At 48.3% G+C, this 26725-nt stretch overlaps 1 protein-coding gene across 1 annotated transcript; it reads right to left on the bottom strand.

The window, feature by feature from the left end:
• Positions 1 to 464: 464 nt before the first annotated feature.
• Positions 465 to 24951, bottom strand: SMO (smoothened, frizzled class receptor). The gene is made up of 12 exons (XM_081926936.1): positions 24146 to 24951; positions 18958 to 19163; positions 16781 to 16990; positions 15611 to 15783; positions 14461 to 14680; positions 10406 to 10529; positions 9712 to 9804; positions 8513 to 8621; positions 6314 to 6499; positions 4821 to 4969; positions 2980 to 3114; positions 465 to 1902 (listed from the first exon to the last, which is right to left on the bottom strand). The coding sequence occupies exons 1-12, from the start codon at positions 24429 to 24431 to the stop codon at positions 1256 to 1258; spliced, it is 2538 nt and encodes an 845-aa protein (XP_081783062.1). The 5' UTR covers positions 24432 to 24951; the 3' UTR covers positions 465 to 1255.
• Positions 24952 to 26725: the final 1774 nt, after the last annotated feature.

Genomic DNA, 26725 nt, shown 5'->3' on the forward strand with positions numbered 1-26725 from the left:
AAGCTCCAGAAAGCTACAGCTTTCCCCCAGCCCGGTTGAAAGGAGTTGGTCCAGGCCTGCAACCTCCAGACTGGAGACTCTCCAGGGATTCAACCTGCTATAGCCGATATCCAAGGGCTCTGGCACAGATTTGCAGCCCTGCCTTACGCAACAAGGCGTACCCAAACCCATCCATGCAGCAAGCTGTGCTCCTTCTTGTCCAATCAATATTCTTCTCCCTTGCGACACCTATTTGCCAAACATCAAATGTGCAAGGCAAGAGCTGGTTCTCCAAAGGATGGATCCTACACCAGGGTGGAGGAACTCAGGCCTGGGGTCTGAATCTGGCCCTGAAGACCTCTACATCTGACCCTCAGATCTGTCCCCAGGCCTCAAGGCCAGCCCCACTCCTGGCGTGTTTATGGGCGACCAGAACATGTCACTGAACTCTAACGATGATGCTCGGCCTACTGTACAAAGGCGAAATTTGTTGCTGCGCCCATTTTTGCCACTGGCTCCACCCACCGCTGCCATGTGACCCACGGGAAAGAACGAGGTGGGAAAGGTTCTTCAGCTACAAGATCAGAACGGATCCCAACCGCCCTTCCTTCTGGCCCCGCAATAAACCACACGGCCCTCCCCGCTCTGCACCCACCTCACAAAAACCAGTGCGCCCACTAAGAGGAGGGAGAGAGCATTCACACACACACTGCCGACGTGGAAGAGACCCTGGATCTACTTCAGGACAGCGCCAATTGGCAAGCCCTGAAGAGGTTCTGTTTGGAAGTGCACGGAGAAGACTTGAGGACCCTCTCTAACATCTTGCCTGACAGGAACTGTGGCTGTCGCTGCTCAAAAACCCTCCCTTGCCCTCGATAAATATCCCGCAAGATCCACGCGGCTCCTGTAGGATCCATGCTGCGGAAGAAGCATTCAGCAATCTCCATCTCAGGAGATCCGTCTGTTTTCCTAAGCAAACGGCGAGGCAACGGCAGACGCGTTGGGACGTGCAAGATTTCGCCTGGAGGGAGGAAGGGAAGGATAGAAAGGAAAGCTTTTGCACCAAAGTCAGAAACAAGAGCTCAAAGAAAACCGTCTTGTTATCTCAGCAGGGAAAATATAGCTTCTTCCTAGCGGGGCAAAAACCCAGGAGACCATTTTTGGTGGGGGCAGAAGTTGGGAACGTCCGCTTCTCCCGTCATGGCTGCTCTACAACCAAATAAACCTCTTCTCCCTCGTCCCCTCAAAGTCCTCTGGAAAGGGCTTTTCCAAAATCCTAGAAATCCGAATCGAGGTCCAGCAATTCCGCATCCATGAGGTTTGTCCGGGAGTGCATAGGGGCTGGCAGCTCCCCTCGTCGTCCCTGGGCCTGTGGAGCCCTGCGAGGGGTGCCGCTCAGAAAGCCAGGCCCCGGGGCCATGCTCCGGGGCGGCGGCTGGGGGAAGCTGCCGCGAGGCAGAGGCTGCCGGCGTCCCGGGAAGAACCAGGCGCCGCTTCCGGGTCCTGCCTCCTCCATGGGGCTGTTATCTGGGCAGAAGGGGTGGGTGACGGGAGGCAGGGCGGCGCTGTTCCGCCGGCAGCCGAGGGCCGACGGGTGCTCTGGGGGTGGCCCCCTGGAAAAAGGGTCCTCCTGGGGCAGGGCCGCGGGGCGCCAGGCCGGGTAGGCCCTGGGCGCAAGGACGTCGTTCAGGGCCTGAGCCTCCCTGGCGCTGGCGACGAAGCCCTTGGTCTTGGGGAGCTGGGGGAGGCGGGGGATGGAGCTGAGGCGCTGTGGGGCGAAGGGGTCCAGGTCGTAGGCGGGCCCCATGGGGCAGACCTCCTTCTTCTTCCGCCGCTTCTTCTTCTTGCGGCTCAGCTTCTTCTCCCGCCGGGGGGACAGTTCGGTCTCCACCAGCCACAAGTTGGCTCGCTCCTCGGGGGGCACTGTGTGGGTGGGCAAAGGAAGGGCAGAGGTGATGGTTAGGGGGGGTACGGGACCTCCGTCAGAAGCCCCCCACCCCAGCACACCCCCCCAAACTCCAAATCGCTGCTTGCTTCAAGATGGCTGATTCGTTTCACGGCACTCCCAGGCCGAACCAAACATTCAAAGCGCTGTGGAGACACATGAAACCATCATGGCTTCCCCCTGCAAAGGATTCTGGGAGCTGGGGGTTTGCTAAGGGTGCTGGAAGTTATGAGGAAACTCCCCGCCCCACCGTTCTCCTTAAAGGTATAAAGGGTAAAGGGACCCCTGACAGTTAGGTCCAGTCGCGGACAACTCTGGGGTTGCGGTGCTCATCTCGCTTTATTGGCCAAGGGAGCCGGCGTACAGCTTCCGGGTCATGTGGCCAGCATGACTAAGCCGCTTCTGGCGAACCAGAACAGCGCACAGAAACGCCGCTTACCTTCCTGCCGGAGCAGTACCTATTTATCTACTTGCACTGGTGTGCTTTCGAACTGCTAGTTTGCCAGGAGCAGGGACCGAGCAACGGGAGCTCACCCCGTCGCGGGGATTTGAACCGCCGACCTTCTGATCGGCAAGCTCTAGGCTCTGTGGTTTAACCCACAGCACTACATGCGTCCCTACCATTCTCCTTACGGAGCTACAATTCCCAGAGAAGAGGAGGGATTGATTGTTGAACAACTCTGAGATCGAAGGGAAGGCCACATTCATAGCATACATTTCAAGGGCTGGGATACTGCTTGAAACCGTCATGGCTTCACCTCCAAAGGATTCTGGGAGCTGGGTGAAGGGCACTGAGAGTTGTAAGTTCCCCTCACTGAACTACAATTTCCAGAGCTCCCTGTGAAGAAGAGGGATTGGTTGTGAAACCACTCAAAAATAACTGTTTAGGGGAAACATCAGGGAAATGCCATAAACTGCCATGTGAAACGAAGCCATAGATAGTAGACACCCAGTATTATTCTTATTTTTGTAATGTTGTTATCGTTGCTTCCCTTGCTTTGTCTACACGCTGAACAGAATATTATTGAAAGAAAGAAGAAAATAAGCAGAATTACCTGGCGTCGCTACCGGAGTGACGGAAACATCCTGAGACAAAATGGCTCCCCTCCTGGCTACCATCTTGGTCACATGCTGGGCCCAAGCAGAGGACACATCTCCCGATGGCTCATTGATATCGAAGACCAAACCAGCTGGGGGGGGGGATTATAATGATGTATACAAATAAAAGGGGGAAGGGGAGAACATTTCAAACAATGAGTTTTTCAAAGCCTGCATCCCCTCAGAATTATCTCAGCTTGGCCAACGTTTGCCCACTGTGGTGGGACGGCTGGGTTGCATTCAATTATGATATTTCTTCTAATCTGTGTTTAAATTGTTAATACATACTGTGGTGAACCACACTGGGCACAATTTTGTGGGAGAATGTTAAAAATAAACGACATTTTTTAAAAAAGCAAGGAAATAGTCATGTTGAAGGTAGGAACATTCAGGGGGGTCAGGAATTGTAACCCAGCTCAAACAATTCTGTATGCAATTATGCAGAATTTCCCCACGACAAAACGTAAAAATAAGACATTTATATTCCACCAAGTGTCCGTTTCTTTAAATATGACATAACTTAAATGTATGCAATACCCCCAGAGATGGAAAGAAGATAAAACTCTCGACAAGAGATGAATGGTTGATGAAGATGACTTTAATGACAGATGTTTTAATGTATTTTTAATCTTTTGTTGGAAGCTGCCCAGAGTGGCTGGGGAAACCCAGCCAGATGGGCGGGATAGAAATATTATTATTATTATTATTATTATTATTATTATTATTATTATTATTTGCCGAAATGGCAAAAATGACCGGGAAAATCAGAAAATCAGAAACCAGGAAGATAGAAACTTTAACAAGGAATGAGGAAAAATTACAACTTACTTAAGAGAACACTGTAAACAGCTAAAAACGTTTGGCAGGATTTGAGTAACGCTTGTAACGTATTAAAAACTAAGGTAGAAATGGACTATCTTAAGAAAAATAGAGAAAAAATATGATGCAGTAGAAAAAGTTTGATAATGGAAACCATGGAGGGATAGAGGGAAGTCTAAGGATTCAGGGAAGTCCTAAATGTTGATGATGATGATTAATGTGTGAATTCAAATGTATAGTGTAAAATTGAATAAAAAATTATTTAAAACAAAATAAATGTATGCTGTAATGGTTCTAGGGGTTGCTCATGCGTAAATCGACACCACACCTGGCTAGGTTACCTGGGTAAACCCTTTCTGTCCGGACAGCCACTCACCCGTGGCTGTCTCAATCGCTGGCAGAATCCGTCAGTGGGCGTTTCTTGAACTTCTTCCAGCAAAGAAGCTCTTTGACGCCTAGTCGCCGCCTACTCTCCCTGCACGGAAGTCTTCTGTGCAGGGAGGGTGTGGGCAGCGGAGGACCCGTGCTCTCCCCGCTGGTCTCCGGCGAGGAGTCATGGAGCCACCTCGTCGATTCCCCCATCTGCCCCCCCTTCTCCACTGGTGCTACGCTGATTTCCTTCCCCAGAAAATGGGCTGCTTCTCTCCCTCCCGGACGCTCTCCGGAACCCCTCTGGAGCCCTCCCTCTCCCTCTGGCTCCGATGGCAGTTCCCCGACATATGCAATGCCAACATCATGTTCAAGTGAACGGATCCCGTTCGCAACCAGAGGTACCACTGTATAGCATGTACTCAACACAAAAAACAACGCCAATTTTTTGTCGACAAAGGGCAGCTGGACATATCAAGGGCCCCATAACCTTCACCAGCTTAGGGCCTCATCGAACCGAAATCCGGCCCCGCGCCCGGCTGTGGGAGGCTGCCCTCCATCGGACTGGCATGGAGCCCCAAAGCACCCCCTTCCCTGTGGACATACGTACCAACCGGCCCCTCGTGCGAGACAGTCCGCAAGCTGAAGGAGAGCTCTTGGTTGGGGTTGTGCTGAAGCTCTTTGCGCCGGGAAAAGGCCTTGGCAATCATCTTGCTCTTCTTCAGCCTCTTGGGCTCGTTGCTGCTCTGGCCAGTCAGCCTGCGGGGAGGGGATTTATTTATTTCATGCAATTTAAACGCCGCTTGATCGGGGGGGGGGGAAATATACCAAAAAACCCTCGAAGCAGTTTACCAAAAATAAAAAAGAGGAATGAAATCACCCCTAAGAAAAATCAGCAGCGATCATCTAAAACATCCGAAAAGTTAAAAACTGGGAAAATAAAAAGGCAGCTCCCTTTAATGATTGGATTGAAGATACATGCAAATTTGCTACACACGAACAAGTTGTGCACAAATGTAGACTTGCCATGTTGAAATTTAACAATATTTGGTATTCATTTTTATACAGTGGTGCCTCGCAAGACGAAATTAATCCGTTCCGCGAGTCTCTTCGTCTTGCGGTTTTTTCATCTTGCGAAGCACGGCTATTAGCGGCTTAGCGGCTTTAAGAAAAAGGAAACAAACTCGCAAGAACTCGCAAGACGTTCCGTCTTGCGAAGCAAGCCCATAGGGAAATCCGTCTTGCGGAACGACTCAAAAAACGGAAAACTCTTTCGTCTTGCGCGTTTTTCGTCTTGCGAGGCATTCGTCTTGCGAGGTACCACTGTACCATATTAGATTAAGGTCTGAATAATAATAATAATAATAATAATAATAATAATAATAATTATATCCCCGCCCTCCCCAGCCGAAGCCGGTCTCAGAGCGGCTAACAACAGTAAAATAATACAGCAAACTAAAATCAATTCATTATAAAATCAGTTCAAATCAAATATCAAGTCGTCGTCCCCCTTTTTTGCAACGTACACAGTCTCTTTTTTTAATTTTGTTTTCTACATACGTACTATTTCTTGTTTCTTAGTTTTTGTGCACTTGTATTTTTGTCCTTTATATTTTTCAATAAAGAATTTATAATTTAAAAAACCAGACTTAAAAAAAAAAAGATTGAAATGCACCTCAAATTTCTAAACTGCTGGGCAGGTAATTTTTGTCTAACCCAGCCTTTCTCAACCTGTGGGTCCCCAGATGTTGTTGAACTACAACTCCCATCACCCCTAGCTAGCAAGGCCAGAGCTCAGGGATGATGGGAGTTGTAGTCCAACAACATCTGGGGACCCACAGGTGGAGAACCACAAAAATGGTTTCAGCAGATGCTGAAAAGAGTGCCGCGAAAAGAGTGCCAATTGGCAGGGAGTTCCAAAGTTTAGCTGCTGACACACTAAAATATCGAGTTCTTATAAATGGCATTATGTAACGGTCAGGGCCGTCAGCTCGGCCGGAGGCCCCATGTAGAGCAGCTGGGGTTCTGGCGCCTGGAAGCCGCAGGATGGGCTCAAAATTAAAATCCCGGCTTCTTCCAAGGGTGGCTGGGCCCAGCTCTTACCTTCCCCAGGTGCGCTTCCAGATGAGGAGGGTAGCTTTGGTCCACACCCAGGTGCTCATGGAAATCCCCGTCCCAAACATGGCAAAGAGATTGATCTTCTCCACCAACAGGCTGGGGCGGTTCTTGATCTCGCAGTCAGGGATGGGTTTGTTGGTCTGCGTGGCAATTGTCACGTTGGCCTCACACCTGCGGGGGGCAAGAGCGGAGATGAAACTTGGGGGGGGGGCAGAATATTATTACAAGATTCTATTGATCTATGGGCTACGTTTAAAATGAGGCCGCATTGTAAATTGCATTTTAACCTGTATTTTAAATTGGTTTTTTCCCCCTATTATGTTTTTGCTGTAATTTTACTGGTGTTAGCTGCCCTGAGCCTGGCTCTGGCCGGGGAGGGCGGGGTATAAATAAATTATTATTATTATTATTATTATTATTATTATTATTATTATTATTATTATTTTGTTTGTTGCCTGCCCTTTCCTCTAAGGTGCCAGAGAGGGTTACCGAATTGAAAGCAGTATTAAAAAGAGTTCAAAACAACTTACAATAATAAAAATGAAATAAAGGACCCCTGACCGTTAAGTCCAGTCGAAGACGACTCTGGGGTCGCTGCGCTCTTCTCGCTTTACTGGCCAAGGGAGCCGATGTTTGTCCACAGACAGTTTTTCCGGGTCATGTGGCCAGCATGACTATGCCGCTTCTGGCGAACCAGAGCAGCGCACGGAAACGCCGTTTACCTTCCCGCCGGAACGGTACCTATTTATCTACTTTGTACTTTTAAACTGCTAGGTTGGCAGGAGCAGGGACCAAGCAATGGGAGCTCACCCCGTCATGGGGATTAGAACCACCGACCTTCTGAATGGCAAGCCCAAGAGGCTCAGTGGTGTAGACCACAGCTGTAAAACATACACAGGGGGAAGGAACCTCAGATCTACAAACAGCTATCTGAATTTGAAGAAATGTTAGGAGATTGCAACTGCAAGGTGAAGGCTGCAATCCTAACCACGCAGACCTGGGAGTAAGTGCTACTGGATTCAATAGGACTTACTTCTGAGTAGATCACCCCACCTAATAAACACCCCCCATAGAAGACACATTTTCTCCTGTGCGAGTGGAGTTGGAATTCTGGGATCATGTGTGAATCCTGTTAGACAGGGGTGGGGAACCTGCGGCCCCCCAGATGGGGAACTACAGCTCCCAGCAACCTGTACAGACAATAGTCATGGGTGATGGGAGTTGTAGTCTAACAGCACAGATTCCCCATCCCTGCAATAAAAAAACCCGAGAGTATCCCTTTTTCTTTTAGAACTATTTCCCCTTTCAAATGCAAATTTAATCTATACTCTAACCCAGTGTTCCCCAACCTTGGGCCTCCAGCTGTTTTGGACTACAATTCCCATCATCCTTGACCACTGGTCTTGCTAGGGAGGGATGATGGGAGTTGTAGTCCAAAAACAGCTGGAGGCCCAAGGTTGGGGAACACTGCTCTAACCAACACATTGGCTAAAACTCATACAGTCATTCAACAAAGATTTCTTTAAATCTGCAAAGATCACTGATTTGAGTAGAACCCGCTACTCAAAAGTACTACTTGTAGCCTGAAAATAAAGGATCCTTTAGAGAAACTCTGCTGTGATGCTTTCTTCCAGACAATTGTTTATGTGTAAGAAACTGAGCTCTACTGGGAGGGTGATTGGGCGTGTTATTGTTTTGTTGTTTCGGTTTAAACATTTCCATGTGTTCTATCCTGTATTTTATTCTGTGAACCACCCTGAGATCTTTCAATGAAGAAAGGTATACGCATTTAATAAATAATAAAAAATATACAGTGATTCTGGACGTCTTCACAGAATCTGGATTTCCTGGTGTCCAATTCAAAGTGGGTGTTTTGGTGGACATGGGTTTTGTTCGGCAGATACACCATTTCCCAGGCTTCTGCCAGGGGTCTTCAGGGCCCCCTTAAATCCCTTACACATCCCTCCGCTCCGATACTCCCAGTGCTCAACGGCTGGGAGCGTGAGGCGCCATCTTGATTTCCCACAATGCCCCTGGAGTGTTGCTCCGTCCCAGCCTTTGCCACCCAGCTGCCTCAGATCTTGAGCTACGCAGCATGGCACCCAAAGGAGACCACCCACAAAAAGAGCCTGTGGCCCCCCGCCTGGAACAAGAGGGGAACGTGGGTGGGCACCCGCTACTCACAAGACGTACTCCCGGAAGCTCCTCTCCCACTCCGCCTGGTTGAAGAAATCGTAGAAGTGGCACCCGAAGGTGATGAACACGAAGCCGAACGCCAGGAAGCCAAAGATTCCTGCCATGGAGGGAGAAAGAACTCGAGTCCGTCACACGTCCAGCTACTTCAGGGCATGGAGGGGGGCAGATATCCAGAGCATGGGGGTCAGGCAGGTTTGCTATGAGGAAGTACGAAATATGGAGCAAGCCACTGTGTCTCCTATGAAAGCTTTGCGTTGACTGGGTTTGAGTCACTGACAATAGTTACTGATCGAATCCCACAGACCTCTGACCCAGCGGCGTAGCGTGGGTTGTCAGCACCCGGGGCAAGGCAAGTAATTTGCGCCCCCTAACCCCTAACCTGCCGCCGCTGCCAGCTTCTTCTTGCTGCTGCCTGGGCTGGGGTATTCACGGTAAGGTAGCCACGGCGGCGGCGGCGGGTCCGTGTCAGGTGATCTGAGGCGAGTTGCCGCTGGCGCTGCCGCCCAAACGACGCCGCTTGCCCGGAGGAGGAGGGCAGAGAGGCGAGGAAAATGCAACATGGCCCAGCAGCTGCGACGGGGCTGTGAGGAGGGGCTGCCTGGCGCGCCCTCCGCGGCCCTGACGCGCGGGGACCGCGGCGAGCGCTGAGAGCCGCTGCCTGCCGGAAGCCTTCAGCCCGGACGTGCGCACAGCTTGTCGGTTCCTCAAGACATGGGGCTCTGCTACAGCCTGTGCCCGAGGCTCTTCGGCGACTCCGGAGGCGGCGAGCGCCCCCCCCAGATGTTGCGCCCGGTGCGGCCGGCCCCCCCTGCACCCTCCACGCTACGCCACTGCTCTGACCTCTGCCATTTGCTTTCTAACAGATTGGCGGCTAACAGATTGAGGCTGAATCCTGAAAGACAGAAGTACTGTTTTGGGGGGCGGGGGGGGCAGGTCTGGGGGACTCCCTGGTCCTGAATGGGGCAACTTATTACAGGAGTAATAAATAATAAAATTTTATTTATATCCATCCTCTCCAGCCGAAGCTGGGCTCAGAGCGGCTAACAACAGTAAAAATAACACAGTTTACATAAAATCACAATCAATTAATGTTGTCTCAACTTCCTTTTTCTCTGCAGGAACTGCCCCCCCCTCCCAAAAACCCCCCACAACCTACAGATCCCTCCAAGCAAGCCCGGCCGACTCACCAAGGCGCAACATCGTCTCATTGATCTTACTAGCGGCTTTTTCGCTCAAGAGACCTGGGTGGTTGCTTTTGATGGAGAACAAAGTCATCACACCTAGGAGGGAAGCGGCAGAATTAATAATGATGATAATAATAATTATTCGGCAGAATCCCTGACCAGGGAGAAGAGTCGGTAGAAGAAGATTGGAAGAAGTTTAAAGACTATCTACAGAAACATTGTAAAATTAAAGAATGTTAGAAGGATGCTGGAATGACGTTATGTGGTTTTAGCAGAAATGTTACAAAGAGGTATGTAAAAATGGATGGTTGATGGGTGAGAATGTAAAGTTACAATATATTAAGATAAATTATTAAGAAAAATACAAAATACAAAAAAGGGAGGTGTGAGGAGGTGTGAGGAGGTCAAGGAAATAAGCAAATGAAAGATAAGATATGGAAAAATTGACTTGTTTTTAATGGTTTTTATTTTTCTGTATTTTGTATTTTTTGTTTTATTTTCCTTTATTTTTGTAATTTTTTGAACCTTCAATAAATACTTAAAAATTATTATTATTATTATTATTATTATTATTTATACCCCGCCGATCTGGCTGAGTATCCCCAGCCACTCTGGACGGCTCCCAATCAAGTGTTAAAAACGGTACAGCATTAAATATTAAACAGCGCCAGAGAGAACAAATTGAGTAAGAGCCCACCTCTGATCAGGAAATAGCCACCGATGATCAGGACTAGGCCTATGGGTGCCAGGACAAAACCGGCTCGGTAGCGGTAGTTCTTGTAGCCCACAAAGCAAATGCCACTCACAGAGTCCCCGTCAACCTGGGAAAGCAATAGGGAGGGAGGAAAGACAGGGAGAGAAGCCAGACAGCTTAAAAAAACTGGAAACAAGTACAGTCATACCTCAGGTTAGATGCTTCAGGTTGCGTTTTTTCGGGTTTACAGACCGCCGAAATCCGGAAGTACCAGAACGGGTTACTGCCAGGTTTCGGCAGTTGTGCATGAGCAGAAGCGCTAAATTGCGCTTTGCACATGCGCAGAAGTGCTGAATCGCAATCCGCATGTGGGCAGACACGCCACTGCAGGTTGTGAACACTGCAGGTTGCGAACATGCATCCCACAAAGATCACGTTCACAACCTGAGTGTCCACTGTACCTGAAACACAACAACATCTCCGAAACAGCTTTCTGTTCCCTCCTCCCTACAAAGTATTAAGTCTTTTCCTCTCTCCTGTGACACCGGAACTCGGGCCAATTAAATGAAGATGACTGGTCAGAGATTCGGGACACATAAAAGAACTACAGTGGTGCCTTGCAAGACGAAAAGAATCCGTTCTGCGAGTCTCTTCGTCTAGCGTTTTTTTCGTCTTGCGAAGCAAGCCCATTGACGGATTAGCGGATTAGCGCTATTAGCGGCTTTTAGCGGCTTAGAAAAAGGGGGGGAAAGGAAAAAAAACCCGCAGGAACTCGCAAGACATTTTCGTCTTGCAAAGCAAGCCCATAGGAAATTCGTTTTGCGAAGCACCTCCAAAACGGAAAACTCTTTCGTCTAGCGAGTTTTCCGTCTTACGAGGCATTTGTCTTGCGGGGCACCACTGTATTTGAAAAAATATCAAGAATGACCAGAAATTGTTCTTATATGCAACAACAGCGGCGAGGTTATTGCTAGTCCAGGATTGGAAACAACAGCAATTAACAACAGTAGAAGAATGGCGACAGAAGGTAATGGAATATGCGGAAATAGCTAAATTAACGGGGGAAATTCGACAACAGGGCGATGAAACACTTCGAAAAGAATGGGGAAAATTTATGTCATACATTAGGAAGGATAAGGTGAAATAGTGAAACCAGCAGAATTGAAATAAACCTCATAATGTGAAATACAAAGAAAATTTCTGGATAAAGAAAATAATAAAAAGTAAAATGTATAATGTGATTAATCTAACCAATGTTAGTTGTAAATGAATGCGGACAGACAATAAGAATTATATATACAGGAGGATTTATTTGACTATAGACACTCCAATGCAAAAAAATTAGATGTGATATAAAAAGCCAGAACAAGGAAGGAAGGAGGTTAGCTCTGGGGAGCAAATAAAAATGTAAAATGTAATACAGTATGTCTATGTGGAGTATGTAAATGAAAATCAACAAAGAATATTGGGGGGGGAAGAATAGTCATAATAAAAATTATAAAATAATAAAGTAACTTCATTATTTATTGCTAAGTATGATTTATAATTTGTTTATTTATGGAAAGGATTTAATAGTAGTAATTACAATAACAAAATGCAATATCAGAAAGGAAGTTGGAAAACCATCAGTCCAGGAGGTTGGAAGTCTTAGGCTTTTACGGCCAAATGTTTGCTATGCTATATATATATGTCGGATGTTACATTTAAAAATATGTGTAAAAACCAAAAAAGTTATGATAAAAAAGAAAAAAGTATTATAGTCAAGCACAGGCAGGATTCGAGATAGGAGCAGCAGCAGCAGCAGAAAAATGATAAAGTAATTATATTAGAGGGGTTTCTGTAATAGATAAAGGGTTTCTACACAGGAGGAAAGGGTTTGAACAAAAGCATTGTGCAGGTGTGAGTGGGAAGTCAATTCATGAATGTGTGAATAAACCTCTTTTATATATTCTGTACACAAGATTGTGTTATGTCTATCCTTTTTAAGAAGGATATAAGGGAAATCACCAAGAATTAAATATTGAGAAGCTTGCAACAAGCTAAGCGCTGTGCTTTTAAAAGGGGAATGTTAAAACTCTGCTAAGTTATAAAACTTGCTAGCGCAATTTAGGAAGGATATTAATAAACAATATATCCTCTCCTGCCTCCCTGAACATTCGCGCATGAACAACTTAGGGAGTTCTAGGGTCCCATATCCACCATATCCCAGCTCAATTGCTGGACCATTCTCCAAGATGTCAAGGCTCGATTGACAACAAGGTAGGAACTTAAGAAACACCTGTTAGACGAGGCCAAGGGTCCATACTGTTGGGAAACTGTGTACATGCAGCTACTCACACAGAGTCAATTAAGGTTTGGCACACAGCCAGAAGGCAATCTGAAGGAGTAAGTCTGCCTGGTGATAACAGAGGCATGGAGACAGCTCCCTGATTGGTCAAGGTCTCTCAAGGGAGTGATAATTAATGGCCTACTAACTGGAATGTGTTAGTTCAGAGTTCAGTGTTCAGAGTTCTGTGTGTCAGTGTAGGAGTTGACAGTCGTGTCAGAGAGAGCTAGCTAAGGATCCGTGTTCTGTTCCTGTAACTAGTCCACTGTATATAATAAACACCTAACTACAAGTTCCTGGTTCCTACGTCGTCTATTCTGTCTGCAGCCAATTGCTTCCGTGGATTCTGCGTTTACTCTGCTAGGCCTGGCTAAGGTCCTGCAACTAGTCAGAAAGTTGCGAAACACCAAATCTCTCCCTCTCCTCCTGCAGTTTCCAGCCAATGACATTTATAAAGCACCGCTGCGTCCAACACAATCACTTCCCCGGGATGAGAAGGACAACGCTTTCCTTGGGGAAAATCCAAGCCACCCAGCACACCTGTGCAAAAAGGCCATTTTTGAGTGTGTGTGTGGGGGGGGGGGAAATCCTGTGGCTTCTGTTGCCATATTCTTCATAAAAAATGGAATTTAGCAACTACGCACACCCCAATGATCTCAAATCAAAGCTTACCTCGTGGCACTATCACACCTTGAATTTTGGAGAAGGGGGGCATTTCTAAGAACTTTGATCAGCAGGCTTTTTAATGGGGAAGCCAAATAGATCGTTGCCAGAAACAAAAACTTTTGATAATTCCAAGCAGCCTGATTGGAACAAATGTGAGCTACCGTATTTTTCGTCCCATAGGACGCACCTAGTTTTTTGGGGGGGAAATAAAGGAAAAAAAATTCCCCTTTATTTCCCCCCCAAAAGCAGGTGGGGGAAACCGAACCAGGTCGAGGAACAGCGGGATGGCGGCGCTGCGCCTCCCTGCTGTCCCCCGAGCTTGTGGGGCTGGCTGATGTCTGCCCGGCGCGAGCGGCGCTCTGCTTCAGGGCTGCTATCCCCAGAGTGGGGAGCCCTGCGGGGAACTCCTGCAAGGCTCCCCACGCTGCGGATGTGTTCCTGAAGCGCCGGGTGCTCTGCTTTCAGGGCACCCGACGCTCCGGGAAGCAGGCTGCGGATGTCTTCCTGAAGCCTGGAGAGCGAGAGGGGTCAGTGCGCACCGACTCCTCTCGCTCTCCACGCTTCAGCGAAAGCCTGCATTCGCCCCATAGGACGCACCCAGATTTCCCCTTCATTTTTGGAGGGGGGAAAGTGCGTCTTATAGGGCGAAAAATACGGTATATTCTCCGCATACTCTTTTAACTGAGATGAAGTTTGTTTCAATCTTTTTCAACTAGCCTAACGTCTTATCACTTAAAATTATGGTTGCCATTTTTATGTAGAAAAGCGATTGCCAGTAAATCATCAGTGAATGTCTGGAGCATAGCTACTCTGACCTTGGTGGATTTTAAGTGACTTTCCCAAACTGTTGTCGGTTGCATTTTTGTTCTAAAAATATGAAAAGCACACAGCAGAAAGCGGTGAAATAACGTGGTCCATTTTGTCAGACGCTGAACATTTAAGGCAAAACTTCATGCAGCTTTCAAAAGAATCCAGATTTACTATGTAAACCACTTTGAGTCTCTGTTGGGGGGGGGAAAGGTGGGATACAAAAAATAATAAATGAATAAAATAAAAGTAAATTTACCTGGGCAACCGCCAAAATGGCAACGGTGAGGACGAAGGGAATGGACCAGGTGACCAGGTGGAAGTAGGAGGTTTTCCCCACCAGCGGCTGGTAGGTGGTACCCAGCGCCTTGAAGGATGTGTGCCAGGCATAGGTGAGCATGACGAACCAGATTACACCCGACATCAAGGAATAGTAGACGATGACGAAGATAATCACGCAGGAAAGGGTCTCGTTGGAGCTGCGGGTAAAGGGCATTTAATAATAATAATAATATTAATAATAATAATAATAATTTTTTTAATTTATACCCCGCCCTTCCCGGTTCAGAAAATCGGGCTCAGGGCGGCTAACAAAAAATTTAAAACACTTAATTGATTTTAAAAAAGCAGCATAAAATACAGTATAAAATGTGAATAACAATAAATTCAGAATTCAAAAATCAATTTAGGGGGAAAATCCATCCAATAAACATTTAGAAGGTGACTGGGCTGCATCCGGCCCCCAGGCCTTAGGTTGCCTACCCCTGACCTAGACAGAAAGAGATAACAGGACCAGGTTAAGCCAACTGTACTTGTTAAGTTGTGGGTGAACATATCAGACAACACAGCGATTCTTCAAACAGCTCTTGTTTATTCACAGGCTAGGACAGAACTGAACTAAAGGTTCAGCCAGCCTGCTTATATAAAGCTCCAGTACAACGTAACTGTAACAATTTTCTAAAACTATCCAATCACTGAACGTCACTTTTGATCCCTTATTTGCATAACTATCTACAGTATCCCCCTGCTGGCCCAGGGTGAGAACTTCAGTACATAACAGTACTCAGCTTCTCAGAAGGAATAACCCAAACAACACAAAAAAAATTCCTTCCAGTAGCACCTTAAAGACCAACTAAGTTAGTTCTTGGTATGAGCTTTCGTGTGCATGCACACTTCTTCAGATACACAGAACTAACTTAGTTGGTCTTTAAGGTGCTACTGGAAGGAATTTTTTTTGTTTTGACTATGGCAGACCAACACGGCTACCTATCTGTAACCCAAACAACACAAACCTTCTGCCTGTTTCTTTCACGCAGAAAAGCTTCCAGAACCCTTGCGAATTAGTTAGAAGAGGAAAGATCTCTTAACACATCAGATCAAGACTTTCTGTACTGCAAACTGGCACTTACGTGGGTTCCCCCAATCGCATGGTCCCATCGGCACGACACACGATTTCGCTGCGGGCTCCGTCCATGAACTGCGCCAGCCAGCCGATACTCCCCATGAAGAAGCAGGCGTTGACGTAGAAGAGGATGACCGCCGGGTACCGGTTCGAATTCTTCCAGTCAGCGAGGAACGTGGCCTGTGGACAGCAGGGAGTTCAATCCTGATCAGTTTGCCTGCACGCGTCTGTTCCCCGCTGGAGACGGGATCACCCAGCCAATGTAGAATCCATTTTATGATCTACACAGGCTCCCAGTACATTTCTGGGCACAATTCAAAGTATCGGCGCTGACCTTGAAAGTTTGCCTAGGCAAACTTGGCCCTCCAGATGTTTTGGGACTACAACTCCCATCATCCCTAGCTAACAGGGATGATGGGAATTGTAGTCTCAAAATGCCAGGTGGGCTGAGCTTGCCTACGCCTGCCCTAAGCTGCCACATTTACCTGAAAGGGCATCTCCACCACCATCGTTCAGCCCGGACATGGAGGTCCAGCTCCGAGGGCAAACACCTACCTTGCAAGGTGTTAAGGGCTTTACAGGTTGATCTCAGGACCTTAAAAGGAGCTCGGTAACTTACCAAGGGCCTTTTTGGTAGTGGCGCCCGCCCTGTGGAACTCCCTCCCACCAGATGTCAAAGAGAAAAACAACTAACAGACTTTTAGAAGACATCTGAAGGCAGCCCTCTTTAGGGAAGCTTTTAATGTTTAATAGATTACAGCGGTACCTCGGGATAAGTACTTAATTCGTTCCAGAGGTCCGTTCTTAACCTGAAACTGTTCTTAACCTGAAGCAAAGTTCTTAACCTGAAGCACTATTTCTGGGTTAGCGGAAGGTGTAACTTGAAGCGTATGTAACCTGAAGCGTATGTAACCCGACGTACCACTGTATTGTATTTTAATATTCTGTTGGAAGCCGCCCAGAGTGGCTGGGGAAATCCAGCCAGATGGGCAGGGTATAAGTAAAAAATTATTATTATTATTATTATTGGCCAGTGCAGATCTCGCAATCATTGCTGCTACATGACGGAAGTCCCGTCAATGTTATTGCGGCTGCGTTCTGCGCAAGCCACAGGGTCTGTACCGTCTCCAAGGGCAGCCCCAGGGACAGTGCACTGCAGTAGTCTAATCCTGCTCACCAAGGTGAAGAAGGTGCAGAAAATGGTGACGGAGCTGAAGGAGGCAATGTAGACGTGCATTTCACGGTGCTCCTTCTCAGTGAAAAGGGGGTTCTGGCACTGGATGCCGCAGCCTTCGACGTCCTCATACCAACTCTTGGGGTTGTCCGTCCGGACCAGGGGGGCCTCACACTGCCCTGAGCTGTTGAATTTGATGTTCTGGACCTCATTCTGTGCAGTGGAAACGGAAATGGGATTAACTGTGGACTACAATTTTGTGGTACAAAAGTGGTATTACCTGTAAGGTTATATCATATTACATAATCTGGAATTATCATATTACATAATCTGGAATTAGGAAATGTGGAGTGATGGGAACATACAGTCATATGTGGTGGGACTGTCCGTTAGTTAATGAATTCTGGAAACAGACTGGTATAGAAATATCGGGAAATGTGGGTAGGAAGGTGGAAATATCTAAATTAATGGTTCTTATTAGCCTGAGTAGCACCGAGTTAGAAACAAAAGAGGAATGTAAATGAGTAAAATTGATGGTAATTGCAGCCAGACAGGCTATAGCGAGTAATTGGGAAATGCAAAAGAGCTAGGGGTGAACCAATGGAGGGAAAAATAGAAAAATATTATAATCTTAGAATATCTAACTGTGAAGATAGATAAAATGAAAGGGTTTAAGGTCAGTGAGAAGGAGGAGGATTGATTTGAGAAAATATTGAATTATTTGGGCAGGTTTGAACAACTTGGGGGAATTAAAACGTTGAAAGTTAAACAAACCTTGTGGAGGGAGGAGTGTTAAGGCATATAGAATTGTACATATGGTTGATTTGATTGATTATGTACACTCAATGTATCAGCTGCTTGGGGGGGTTTCACTGTTTGTTTTCAACGTTTGTGTTTTGGTTGTTGGTAAAAATAAAATTTTTAAAACAAAACCTGTGGACTACGGCAGAGGTTTTTAAACTGTGGCGGCCCAGGAATCTCCATGTGGTTGCCATCGCCAGTAGCAAAACGCTGACCTCAATCACCCCAGATGTTCTGGAGCACATTTTCCACTGAGAAATGAATGGGCAGAGCTTCCTGACTCCCCTCACACTGCAGAACAGGGGCTTTCCGTCTCAACTGATCTCCCTATTAGGATATAGTTCCATTCCACCTTAAAAGGGTTCAGGCAGGACTGTGTGTGTCACATGCCTGTTTACTTCCAGCACTTGCTGGGAACTTCCGCTTGTATATAGCTTTTGGGTTACTGCTGTTTTGCTGGAGAAGGGAAGCAGACATGTTTTCCTCTGTTCTCCGACCTGGCCACAGTGATCCATGCAACGGTCACCTCCAGGCTTGACTACTGTAATTCGCTCTACGCGGGGCTGCCCTTGAAGCTGTCCCAAAAACTCCAGCGGGTGCAGAATGCTGCAGCGAGGCTCCTCACGGGGTCCCTGCCATGGGAGCGTATTCAACCAGTGCTTTTCCAGCTGCACTGGCTCCCGGTGGAGTATCAGGTCAGGTTCAAGATGCTGGTTTTGACTTTTAAAGCACTTCCCAGCCTAGGACCCTCGTACCTACGGGACCGCCTCTCCTGGTATGCCCCACGGTGGACCTTAAGGTCCATATATAGCAACAACCTAGAGGTCCCGGGCCCTAAGGAAGTCAGATTAACTTCAACTAGAGCCAGGGCCTTCTCAACACTGGCCCCGACTTGGTGGAACACTCTCTCTCATGAGACCAGGACCCTGTGGGATCTGATCTCTTTCCGCAGGGCCTGTAAGACAGAGCTGTCCCGCCTGGCCTTTGGCTTAGAATCAGTTTGATCCCCTCCCCCTCTTTCTTTTTCCTTTCTCCTCCTTTGAAGAGATTGCTCCCTAATTGTTTTAATGTTGTATCTTAATCTTTTAAATGGTATTTTAATCAACTTGGTTTTATTATTGGTTGTTAGCCGCCCTGAGCCCGGTATTGGCTGGGGAGGGCGGGGTATAAATAAATTTATTATTATTATTATTATTAGAGGGTTGTGTCGCTGTTTGATGCTGTTCCAAGGGAGACCGGCTGCCGGCCGGTGGCTAAAGCCAGCTGGGTGCTTTGCCTGATGCCCCCGTCTTCCTGGCAGTATCCCAACTCCTCCCCCAACTGCAGCTCCCCCTACAGGACATCCCAGTGCCAGCCCCCACCGCCCCCTGCTCTCGTACCGGACAGCCTTCAGGAAAGCGGTCCGTGGTGCACTTGAGGAAGTCCGGCCAGCCTCGTTCTCGTTCCACGATAGTGCAAGGTCCCCGGGTGGCTTGGCAGAGGGTTTGGCTGGGCAGCTCAACTTGGCCATCCTCACACTTGGGCATGTATACGGCGCAGAGGAGGGGCTGGATCACGTCCCAGCAGCGGGGGGCATTTCGTAAACCTTGAAATAAAAAGAGAGAGAGAGAGAGACGGGAGTCAATGATCCCTCGACATCTGTTATTGGCAATCCCTGTCCCCTTAACCAATATATAAAAGCTTCTTTCTCCAGAAGCCATGGGGGCCTGGAACCTGCAACAACAACAACAACAACAACAACAACAACAACAACAATAATAATAAATTTATTATTCATACCCCGCCCGCCAACAAAGGTCCATATAGTTCAAGCTCTGGTTTTCCCAGTAGTGATGTATGGAAGTGAGAGCTGGACCATAAAGAAGGCTGATCGCCGAAGAATGGATGCTTTTGAATTATGGTGCTGGAGGAGACTCTTGAGAGTCCCATGGACTGCAAGAAGATCAAACCTCTCCATTCTGAAGGAAATCAGCCCTGAGTGCTCACTGGAAGGACAGATCGTGAAGCTGAGGCTCCAATACTTTGGCCACCTCCTGAGAAGAGAAGACTCCCTGGAAAAGACCCTGATGCTGGGAAAGATGGAGGGCACAAGGAGAAGGGGACGACAGAGGACGAGATGGGTGGACAGTGTTCTCGAAGCTACGAACATGAGTTTGACCAAACTGCGGGAGGCAGTGTGTGCATCCTATGGAGCGAATGCAGGCTTTCGCTGAAGCCTGGAGAGTGAGAGGGGTCGGTCCGCACCGATGCCTCTAGCTTTCCAGGCTTCAGGAAGCTATGCGCAAGCCTTGCCAGCCCAGCAGCCCGAAGCACGGGGAGCCCTCCGGAAGGCTCGCCATGCTTCGGGTGGGTGTCCGCAAGCCTCCGGAGGGTGCCCCCTGCTTCGGGCAGGTGTGCGCAAGGCTTGGGGCTGCAGCCGCGGCTGGGGGGGAAGAAATAATTTTTTAAAATTCATTTCCCCCCCCAAAAAAAAAACCCCGAGGTGTGTCCTATAGGCCGGTGCGCCCTATAGGACAAAAAATACGGTATATTGTTTTATGTACTGTGGCTTGCCGTTGTTTTATTGATTATAGTTTAGATATTATTGTAACCGTTAAGTGGATTTCTGTTTAACTTTTGTATGTTGATATTATTATTTTAGACTATTCTAATGATGGCTGAATGTTGCTTTTTGATGGAGGTTGCCTATTTTAAAGTTATGTTTTATTTTCACATTTTTGTATTGCAGTAGATTGTTGTAAGATGTACATTTTTTGTTTCTTCAGCTTCAACCGCCTTGAGTATTATAAGATAGACAGGCGGTATACAAATTAAAAATGATGATGATGATGGGTTTCCCCAGCCACTCTGGGTGGCTTCCAACAGAATATTAAAATACAATAATCTATTAAACATTGAACTTGGAAGGTGGTAATCTTCCCTTCACAGGAAGTTTTCAAACACTGGACGTTTTCAAACACAGGGGGCATGAGCAGTATAAGAGCTGCCCAAGTACTTGCAGAGAGAGAGAGACAGAAGATATATCTGCGTGGGATCAATAGGAAATTATTGACTTATTTTGTGTCCCTTCTATGACCGGATCCTTTTTCTGCCTCTTGAGAAAAAAGATCAATAGAAGCTGAAAACAAACAGCAAAACGCAAGCCATTTGCAGAGATCCTCCACGTAAGAGGAAACAGCTTAAGTGTTTCTTGAAACTTTTGCTATACATGCCCTTTCAAAAGCCATTTGGGGAGACTTTGGATGTTCCCTGTTCTGTTCCATAAATACTACAGTTGAACCATCATTTCAAGGCTTATTTTGAAGCAGGAATGTTCAAAACATCTCACTTTGAGGTGTCTAAGGGCAGAAAAAGAACACAGCTGATCTGTTTGTGCCAGGAGCCTGTGAAGAGACATGACTACATCCACAGTAGTGTCTGGGACTTTTTGACTCCTTGGAGGAGGGATTGGTAGTGGTGCCCGCCCTGTGGAACGCCCTCCCACCAGATGTCAAAGAGAAGGCAGCGCTAGGAGAGAGGCTGAGAACCTTTTCTCAAGGGTCATTCAACCGCTTCAATAGATGTTATGTTGTTGTATTTTTCTAGGTATTTCTTGAACATATCCTATTTTTGCGTGAATGATTGTTTTGTATTTCCCCTTAATCTTTAAAAGGTAAAGGTAAAGGGACCCCTGACCATTAGGTCCAGTCATGGCCGACTCTGGGGTTGCGGCGCTCATCTCGCTTTATTGGCCGAGGGAGCCGGCGTACAGCTTCCGGGTGATGTGGCCAGCAGGACTAAGCTGCTTCTGGTGAACCAGAGCAGCGCACAGAAACGCCGTTTACCTTCCCGCCAGAGTGGTACCTATTTATCTACTTGCACTTTGACGTGCTTTTGAACTGCTAGGTTGGCAGGAGCAGGGACCAAGCAACGGGAGCTCACCCCCATCGTGAGGATTCAAACCGCCGACCTTCTGGTCGGCAAGTCCTAGGCTCTGTGGTTTAACCCACAGTGCCACCCGCATCAGGTGTATTTAATTTACCCTTGTGTAAATTAACTACAGAGCAATATGTGTGCCCTACAAATCCCTGCACAGGCCTGAATCACCCCTTGCAGACCCTACTATGCGTGGGGCCTTGGGACGTGCGCTCTGCACATGCTCAGAGGCCCTCTTGCTGCTTGGGAAAGCAAGATTTATTTACCTCCATCTCCTGCATGGGTACCTGCTCCCCAGACTCTGCCTCTCCTTCCACGGCCCCCACCCCTTCCCAGCACCCACAGAGTGCTCTTTCTTGGGCCTGGGGTTGCCACCTGTCCTGCATAATGCAGGATTGTCCCGTATTCCAATGTCCACGGCTACGTCCTGCATTGACACAGTTTTGCCCTTTATTTTCGAGCACAATTCAAAGTGTTGGTGCTGACCTTTAAAGCCCTAAACAGCCCTGTATCCCTGAAGGAGCGTCTCCACCCCCATCGTTCAGCCTGGGCACTGAGGTCCAGCTCCGAGGGTCTTCTGGCAGTTCCCTCACTGCGAGAAGCAAAGCTACAGGGAACCAGGCAGAGGGCCTTCTCGGTGGTGGCACCCGCCCTGTGGAACACCCTCCCACCAGATGTCAAACAGAAAAACAACTACCTGACATTCAGAAGACATCTGAAGGCAGCCCTGTTCAGGGAAGTTTTTAACGTGTGACATCTTAGTGTATTTTTGGTCTTTGTTGGAAGCTGCCCGGAGTGGCTGGGGAAACCCAGCCAGATGGGCGGGGTACAAATAATAAATTATTATTATAAACAATTATTATTATTTCAGGTGCCCTCCACCTTCCTCCCTGCCAAGTTAGGGACCCTCTCCAAATGCATGTGCTTAAACGATGTGTGGAAGGCAGTGGCGTAGCGTGGGTTGTCAGCACCCGGGGCAAGGCAAGTAATTTGCGCCCCCTAACCTTGAGTGAGCCAGGTAGGGGCAGAGAGCTGAGAGTGCAAGCACGTGCCCCCCCAGATGTTGCGCCCGGTGCGGCCGGCCCCCCCTGCACCCCCCACGCTATGCCACTGGTGGAAGGTCTTCCATAGAGGTCTTCCAGCTATGGGTTGCCAAACACAGGCAGATGTACCAATTCATGTGTGTGTGGCTGATTCCAGAGGGGCCACCCTGTCAGGCTGCAAAAGATCGCAATGCATTGCTCTGAAGTCACTACAACACCAGATTTTGGGGGGTGAGGGAATCGTTCCCCAACCGCCCCGTCCTGTATTTTGCCAGAACCAAGGTGGCGACCCTACACCCCGGCGTCTTGGGTGCCAATTCCCTGGGGCCCTGGGTGCAAGAGCATGCACAAAATCCCCCATGGAGGGATTAGGACCCTCGTACCTCACAGCTTAGAACCCTCGTACCTACGGCTCCGCCTCTCCCAGTCTGCCCCACGGAGGACCTTAAGGTCCATAAATAGCAACACCCTAGTGGTCCCGGGCCCTAAGGAAGTCAGATTAGCCTCAACCAGAGCCAGGGCCTTTTCAGCATTGGCCCCGACCTGGTGGAACGCTCTGCCTCATGAGACCAGGGCCCTGCAGGATCTCTTTCCGCAGGGCCTGTAAGACAGAGTTGTTCCACCTGGCCTTTGGCTTGGAGCCAATTTGATTCCCTCCCCCTCTTTCTTTTTCCTTTCTCCTCCTGTGATGAGGCTGCATTTTAATGTTTCAATATTTTAATGTTGTCTTTTAATCTTGTTGTATTCATTCAACTTGTTTTATTATTGCTTGTTAGCCGCCCTGAGCCTTGGCTTGGGCCTTGGCTGGGGAGGGCGGGGTATAAATAAAAATTATTATTATTATTATTACAGTGGTACCTCGGGTTACATATGCTTCAGGTTACATACGCTTCATCTTACATACTCTGCTAACCCAGAAATAATACCTTGGGTTAAGAACTTTGCTTCAGGATAAGAACAGAAATCGGGCTCCGGCGGCGTGGCAGCAGCAGGAGGCCCCATTAGCTAAAGTGGTGCTTCATTCAGGTGGAGAACAGTTTCAGGTTAAGAACGCATCTCTGGAATGAATTAAGTTCTTAACCCGAGGTACCACTGTACAATGAAATGAAAAGAATGTTTAAGACATCTTTTGTTAAAAGTCCAGAAGCTTTTCTGTTAGGTTGGCCAAATTCTGTGCGACTGCCATAAAACTTTTTGGTAGCATTATGGTAGCACGGCTCGTTCCCTAAGGCCTTGAATGACAATTTCAGGTTATATTTTAGTAATTAAGATTTAGATTATATATGTTTAACTGCTGCTATACAGGGGTACCTTAGGTTACAGATGCTTCAGGTTGAGACTCCGCTAACCCAGAAATAATACCTTGGGTTAAGAACTTTGCTTTAGGATGAGAACAGAAATTGTGCTCCGGCGGCAGCAGGAGGCTCCATTAGCTACAGTGGTGCTTCAGGTTAAGAACAGTTTCAGGTTCAGAACGGACCTCCGGAACGAATTAAGTACTTAACCCGAGGTATCACTGTATGGGGGGCCAGGCACCCACACATTTCGGCACGCTGCATGGCACCCACGGTCGCGGGGCTCCCCCACCCCCGTCCAGCAGCCCCCTTACCGGACCACAGGAGCAGCTTGTCGTGCGCCTCCTCCTGCGAGCTGGAGTCCCCGGCCAGGAGGGTGGAAGTGGCGGCGTAGGGCAGCGGCGAGCCCAGGCACACGTTCTGCTGGAGAGCCTCGCATTGCGCCGCGCGCTTGCACCGCTCCTCGCCCCGGCCCGACGGCGCCGCCGCCGCGCTCCCGTTGAGCCTCGAGGCCGCCCCCGCCGCCCCGCCGTCCGGGGCGCCCAGCCCCACGCCCAGCAGCCCCCAAAGCAGCCACCGGACCAGCCCTAAAGGGGCCATCGGAGCGCCCGCGCCGCCTGCGCCTCCTCGGGTTTCCCCGGCCGTGCGCCTAGGGCGCACCGGGCTCCGCGCGCAAAGCGCCTCGTCCCGGGAGTCGCGGGCCGGGCAGCAGCGGCGTCGCCTCGGCCTGGGCCTGGGCCCCACCGAAGGCCATGATCCAGAGAGCCGCCCCCTCGGCCGAGGCAGCCCCCGGGATGCCTTTTCCGTCCCCAAAAAAGTCAGGAAGGAGCGGGAGGGGGGAAAAACTTGGCGCGGACTTTGGCCAAAAAGTTCCCAAGCAGAAGAAAAGCTTTGCAAAGTTTTGGCCGCCTCTTGCGGCAGTTCCTCCCGCCGCCGCCGCCCGCTCCTCCTGCTCCTCCTCCTCGGGCTTCTTTGTTGCTTTTGCTCCCTTCTCAAGAATGCGGGGCCGGGGGAGGGAGCCCAAAAGAGGGAGAGGAGCCCGGGCTCGCCGCCTCCCCCTTCTGCCTCCGCGATGGAAGCGCAGCGGGGGAAGGAGACGACGAGAGAAAGCGAGCGAGCGAGCGAAGAAGACCGAGGAGAGGGAGAGGGAGGGAGAGAGATCAGACCCCCCCACAAAAAACTTGGGGAGCCCAGAGAGAAAAAAGCAGGGAGCCCCGTGGGGGGAGAGCTGCTGTCTCGCTCTTCCCCACTTCCCAAAAAAACACAGGAAAACCCAAAACTTTCCGCCTCCTCCTGACGCGCCCTGGGAGAAAAAAAAGTTACGTGTCTGTCGGTCACTGTCTAGCGTGACCAAGCGACGGATGGGGGGGGGCAGCGCAGATTTTAAGGAGCAGGGCTGGGTTATCCGAGGCAGCCGGTGCCAACCGGGTGCCTTCTAAAAGTTACGGATTACAGCCAGTGTCGGATTTACGTATAAGCTAAACAAGCTCTAGTTTAGGGCCCCAGAAGAGTGGGGGCCCCCCAAAAAAATAAAGGGGAAAAAACTGGATGTACATTTCCAAAATAGAAGATGAAAAACCAATGAAATAAAAGCTACATACAGCAACAGTATTTTGTGTTGTGCAGGCTGCTATGATGTAAGGAATGGCCCCCGCCTGCTAGTCTGCTCCCTAAAATATCCCTGGTTTGCTCATTTCTATATATAGGGTGCCCACATTCTGGATGGACTGATTGCATGTACAAAATGTGCAAATGGCTTTAGATATAAATTACCATATAGCATCTATCTGACACAAAAAACAGCGACAATTTCTTGTTGACAAAGGACAGCTGGACGTAGAAAGGGCCCCATTACCTTCAGTAGCCTCATCAAACCAAAATCTGGCCCTGACTACAGCCCCCCATGAGCCAATGGAATAGAAATATAATATATTTAATATTATTATTCGTTCAGCTTTTTAAAAAACACCAAATAAAACCCACAACAAACAGTGGGTTGCTGCACCCAGAGTTAAGTCATCCTAAGAGGAGACCCATTGAAATTAGTGAATGTGGACCACTTAGGTCTGTTGATTTCAGTGGGTCTACTCTATGTAAAAAGTTAGTTGGATAGACTTGTATTTCTTTTCATGCCCACCTACATGGTGAATTGAAACAACAGATTGGCCTCAGAAGACTATGAGAGTCAGGACAGAGGTATAATTATTTATCTGCTTACATTACATTATCTGTCTACAATGTTATCAACATAAACATTATGTTTATTCAAAACCTGCCAAGGAGTCCAATTCCTTTTGTTGTGTTTTTAAATAGTTTGTATAAAGTTCCTATTCTTCTTTAAACTTACAGTTGTCCTTGTCTCACAATTTGTATGCCAATTTGGCCAGTTCTGCGTAGTTCGTCAATTTCTCTTGCCACTGTTCCTTTGTCGGAGTTTCCTCATTCTTCCATCCTTGTGCTATCAAGACTCTTGCCGCTGTTGTAGCGTCCGTAAATAATAAAAAAGTGAATTTCATTAAAGGGAATTGTTTTCAAATAGACATGAAAATTTCCAAGTTAACAAATGCTCTACCTGCAGGTATATGGCGGTATATAAAGTCAATCAATCAATAACATAGCTGTCAAGTGTCCCTTATTTGGCGGGACAGTCCCTTATCCCAGCGCCGTGTCACGCTGCTGTCCCTTATTGATGATGTTCCTTAAATTTCCCGGGTTTCAAAGGAAGCAGCTCCTCTCCCTCCCTCCCTGCCGGCCAGGGAGGAGGGAAGCTCCAACTGTGTTGCTCGGCTGCGTTGCTCACCCAATAAGGAGTCTAAGAACGACTGGGGGGTGGAGCTTGCATGCCTTGTGCCCATCAAGTTGGCCGCGTTGCCTGGGGACTCGCCTTTGCTCAG

The sequence above is a fragment of the Podarcis melisellensis genome (assembly GCF_964234715.1).
Source record: "Podarcis melisellensis genome assembly, chromosome: 10".
Classification (NCBI taxonomy): domain Eukaryota; kingdom Metazoa; phylum Chordata; class Lepidosauria; order Squamata; family Lacertidae; genus Podarcis; species Podarcis melisellensis.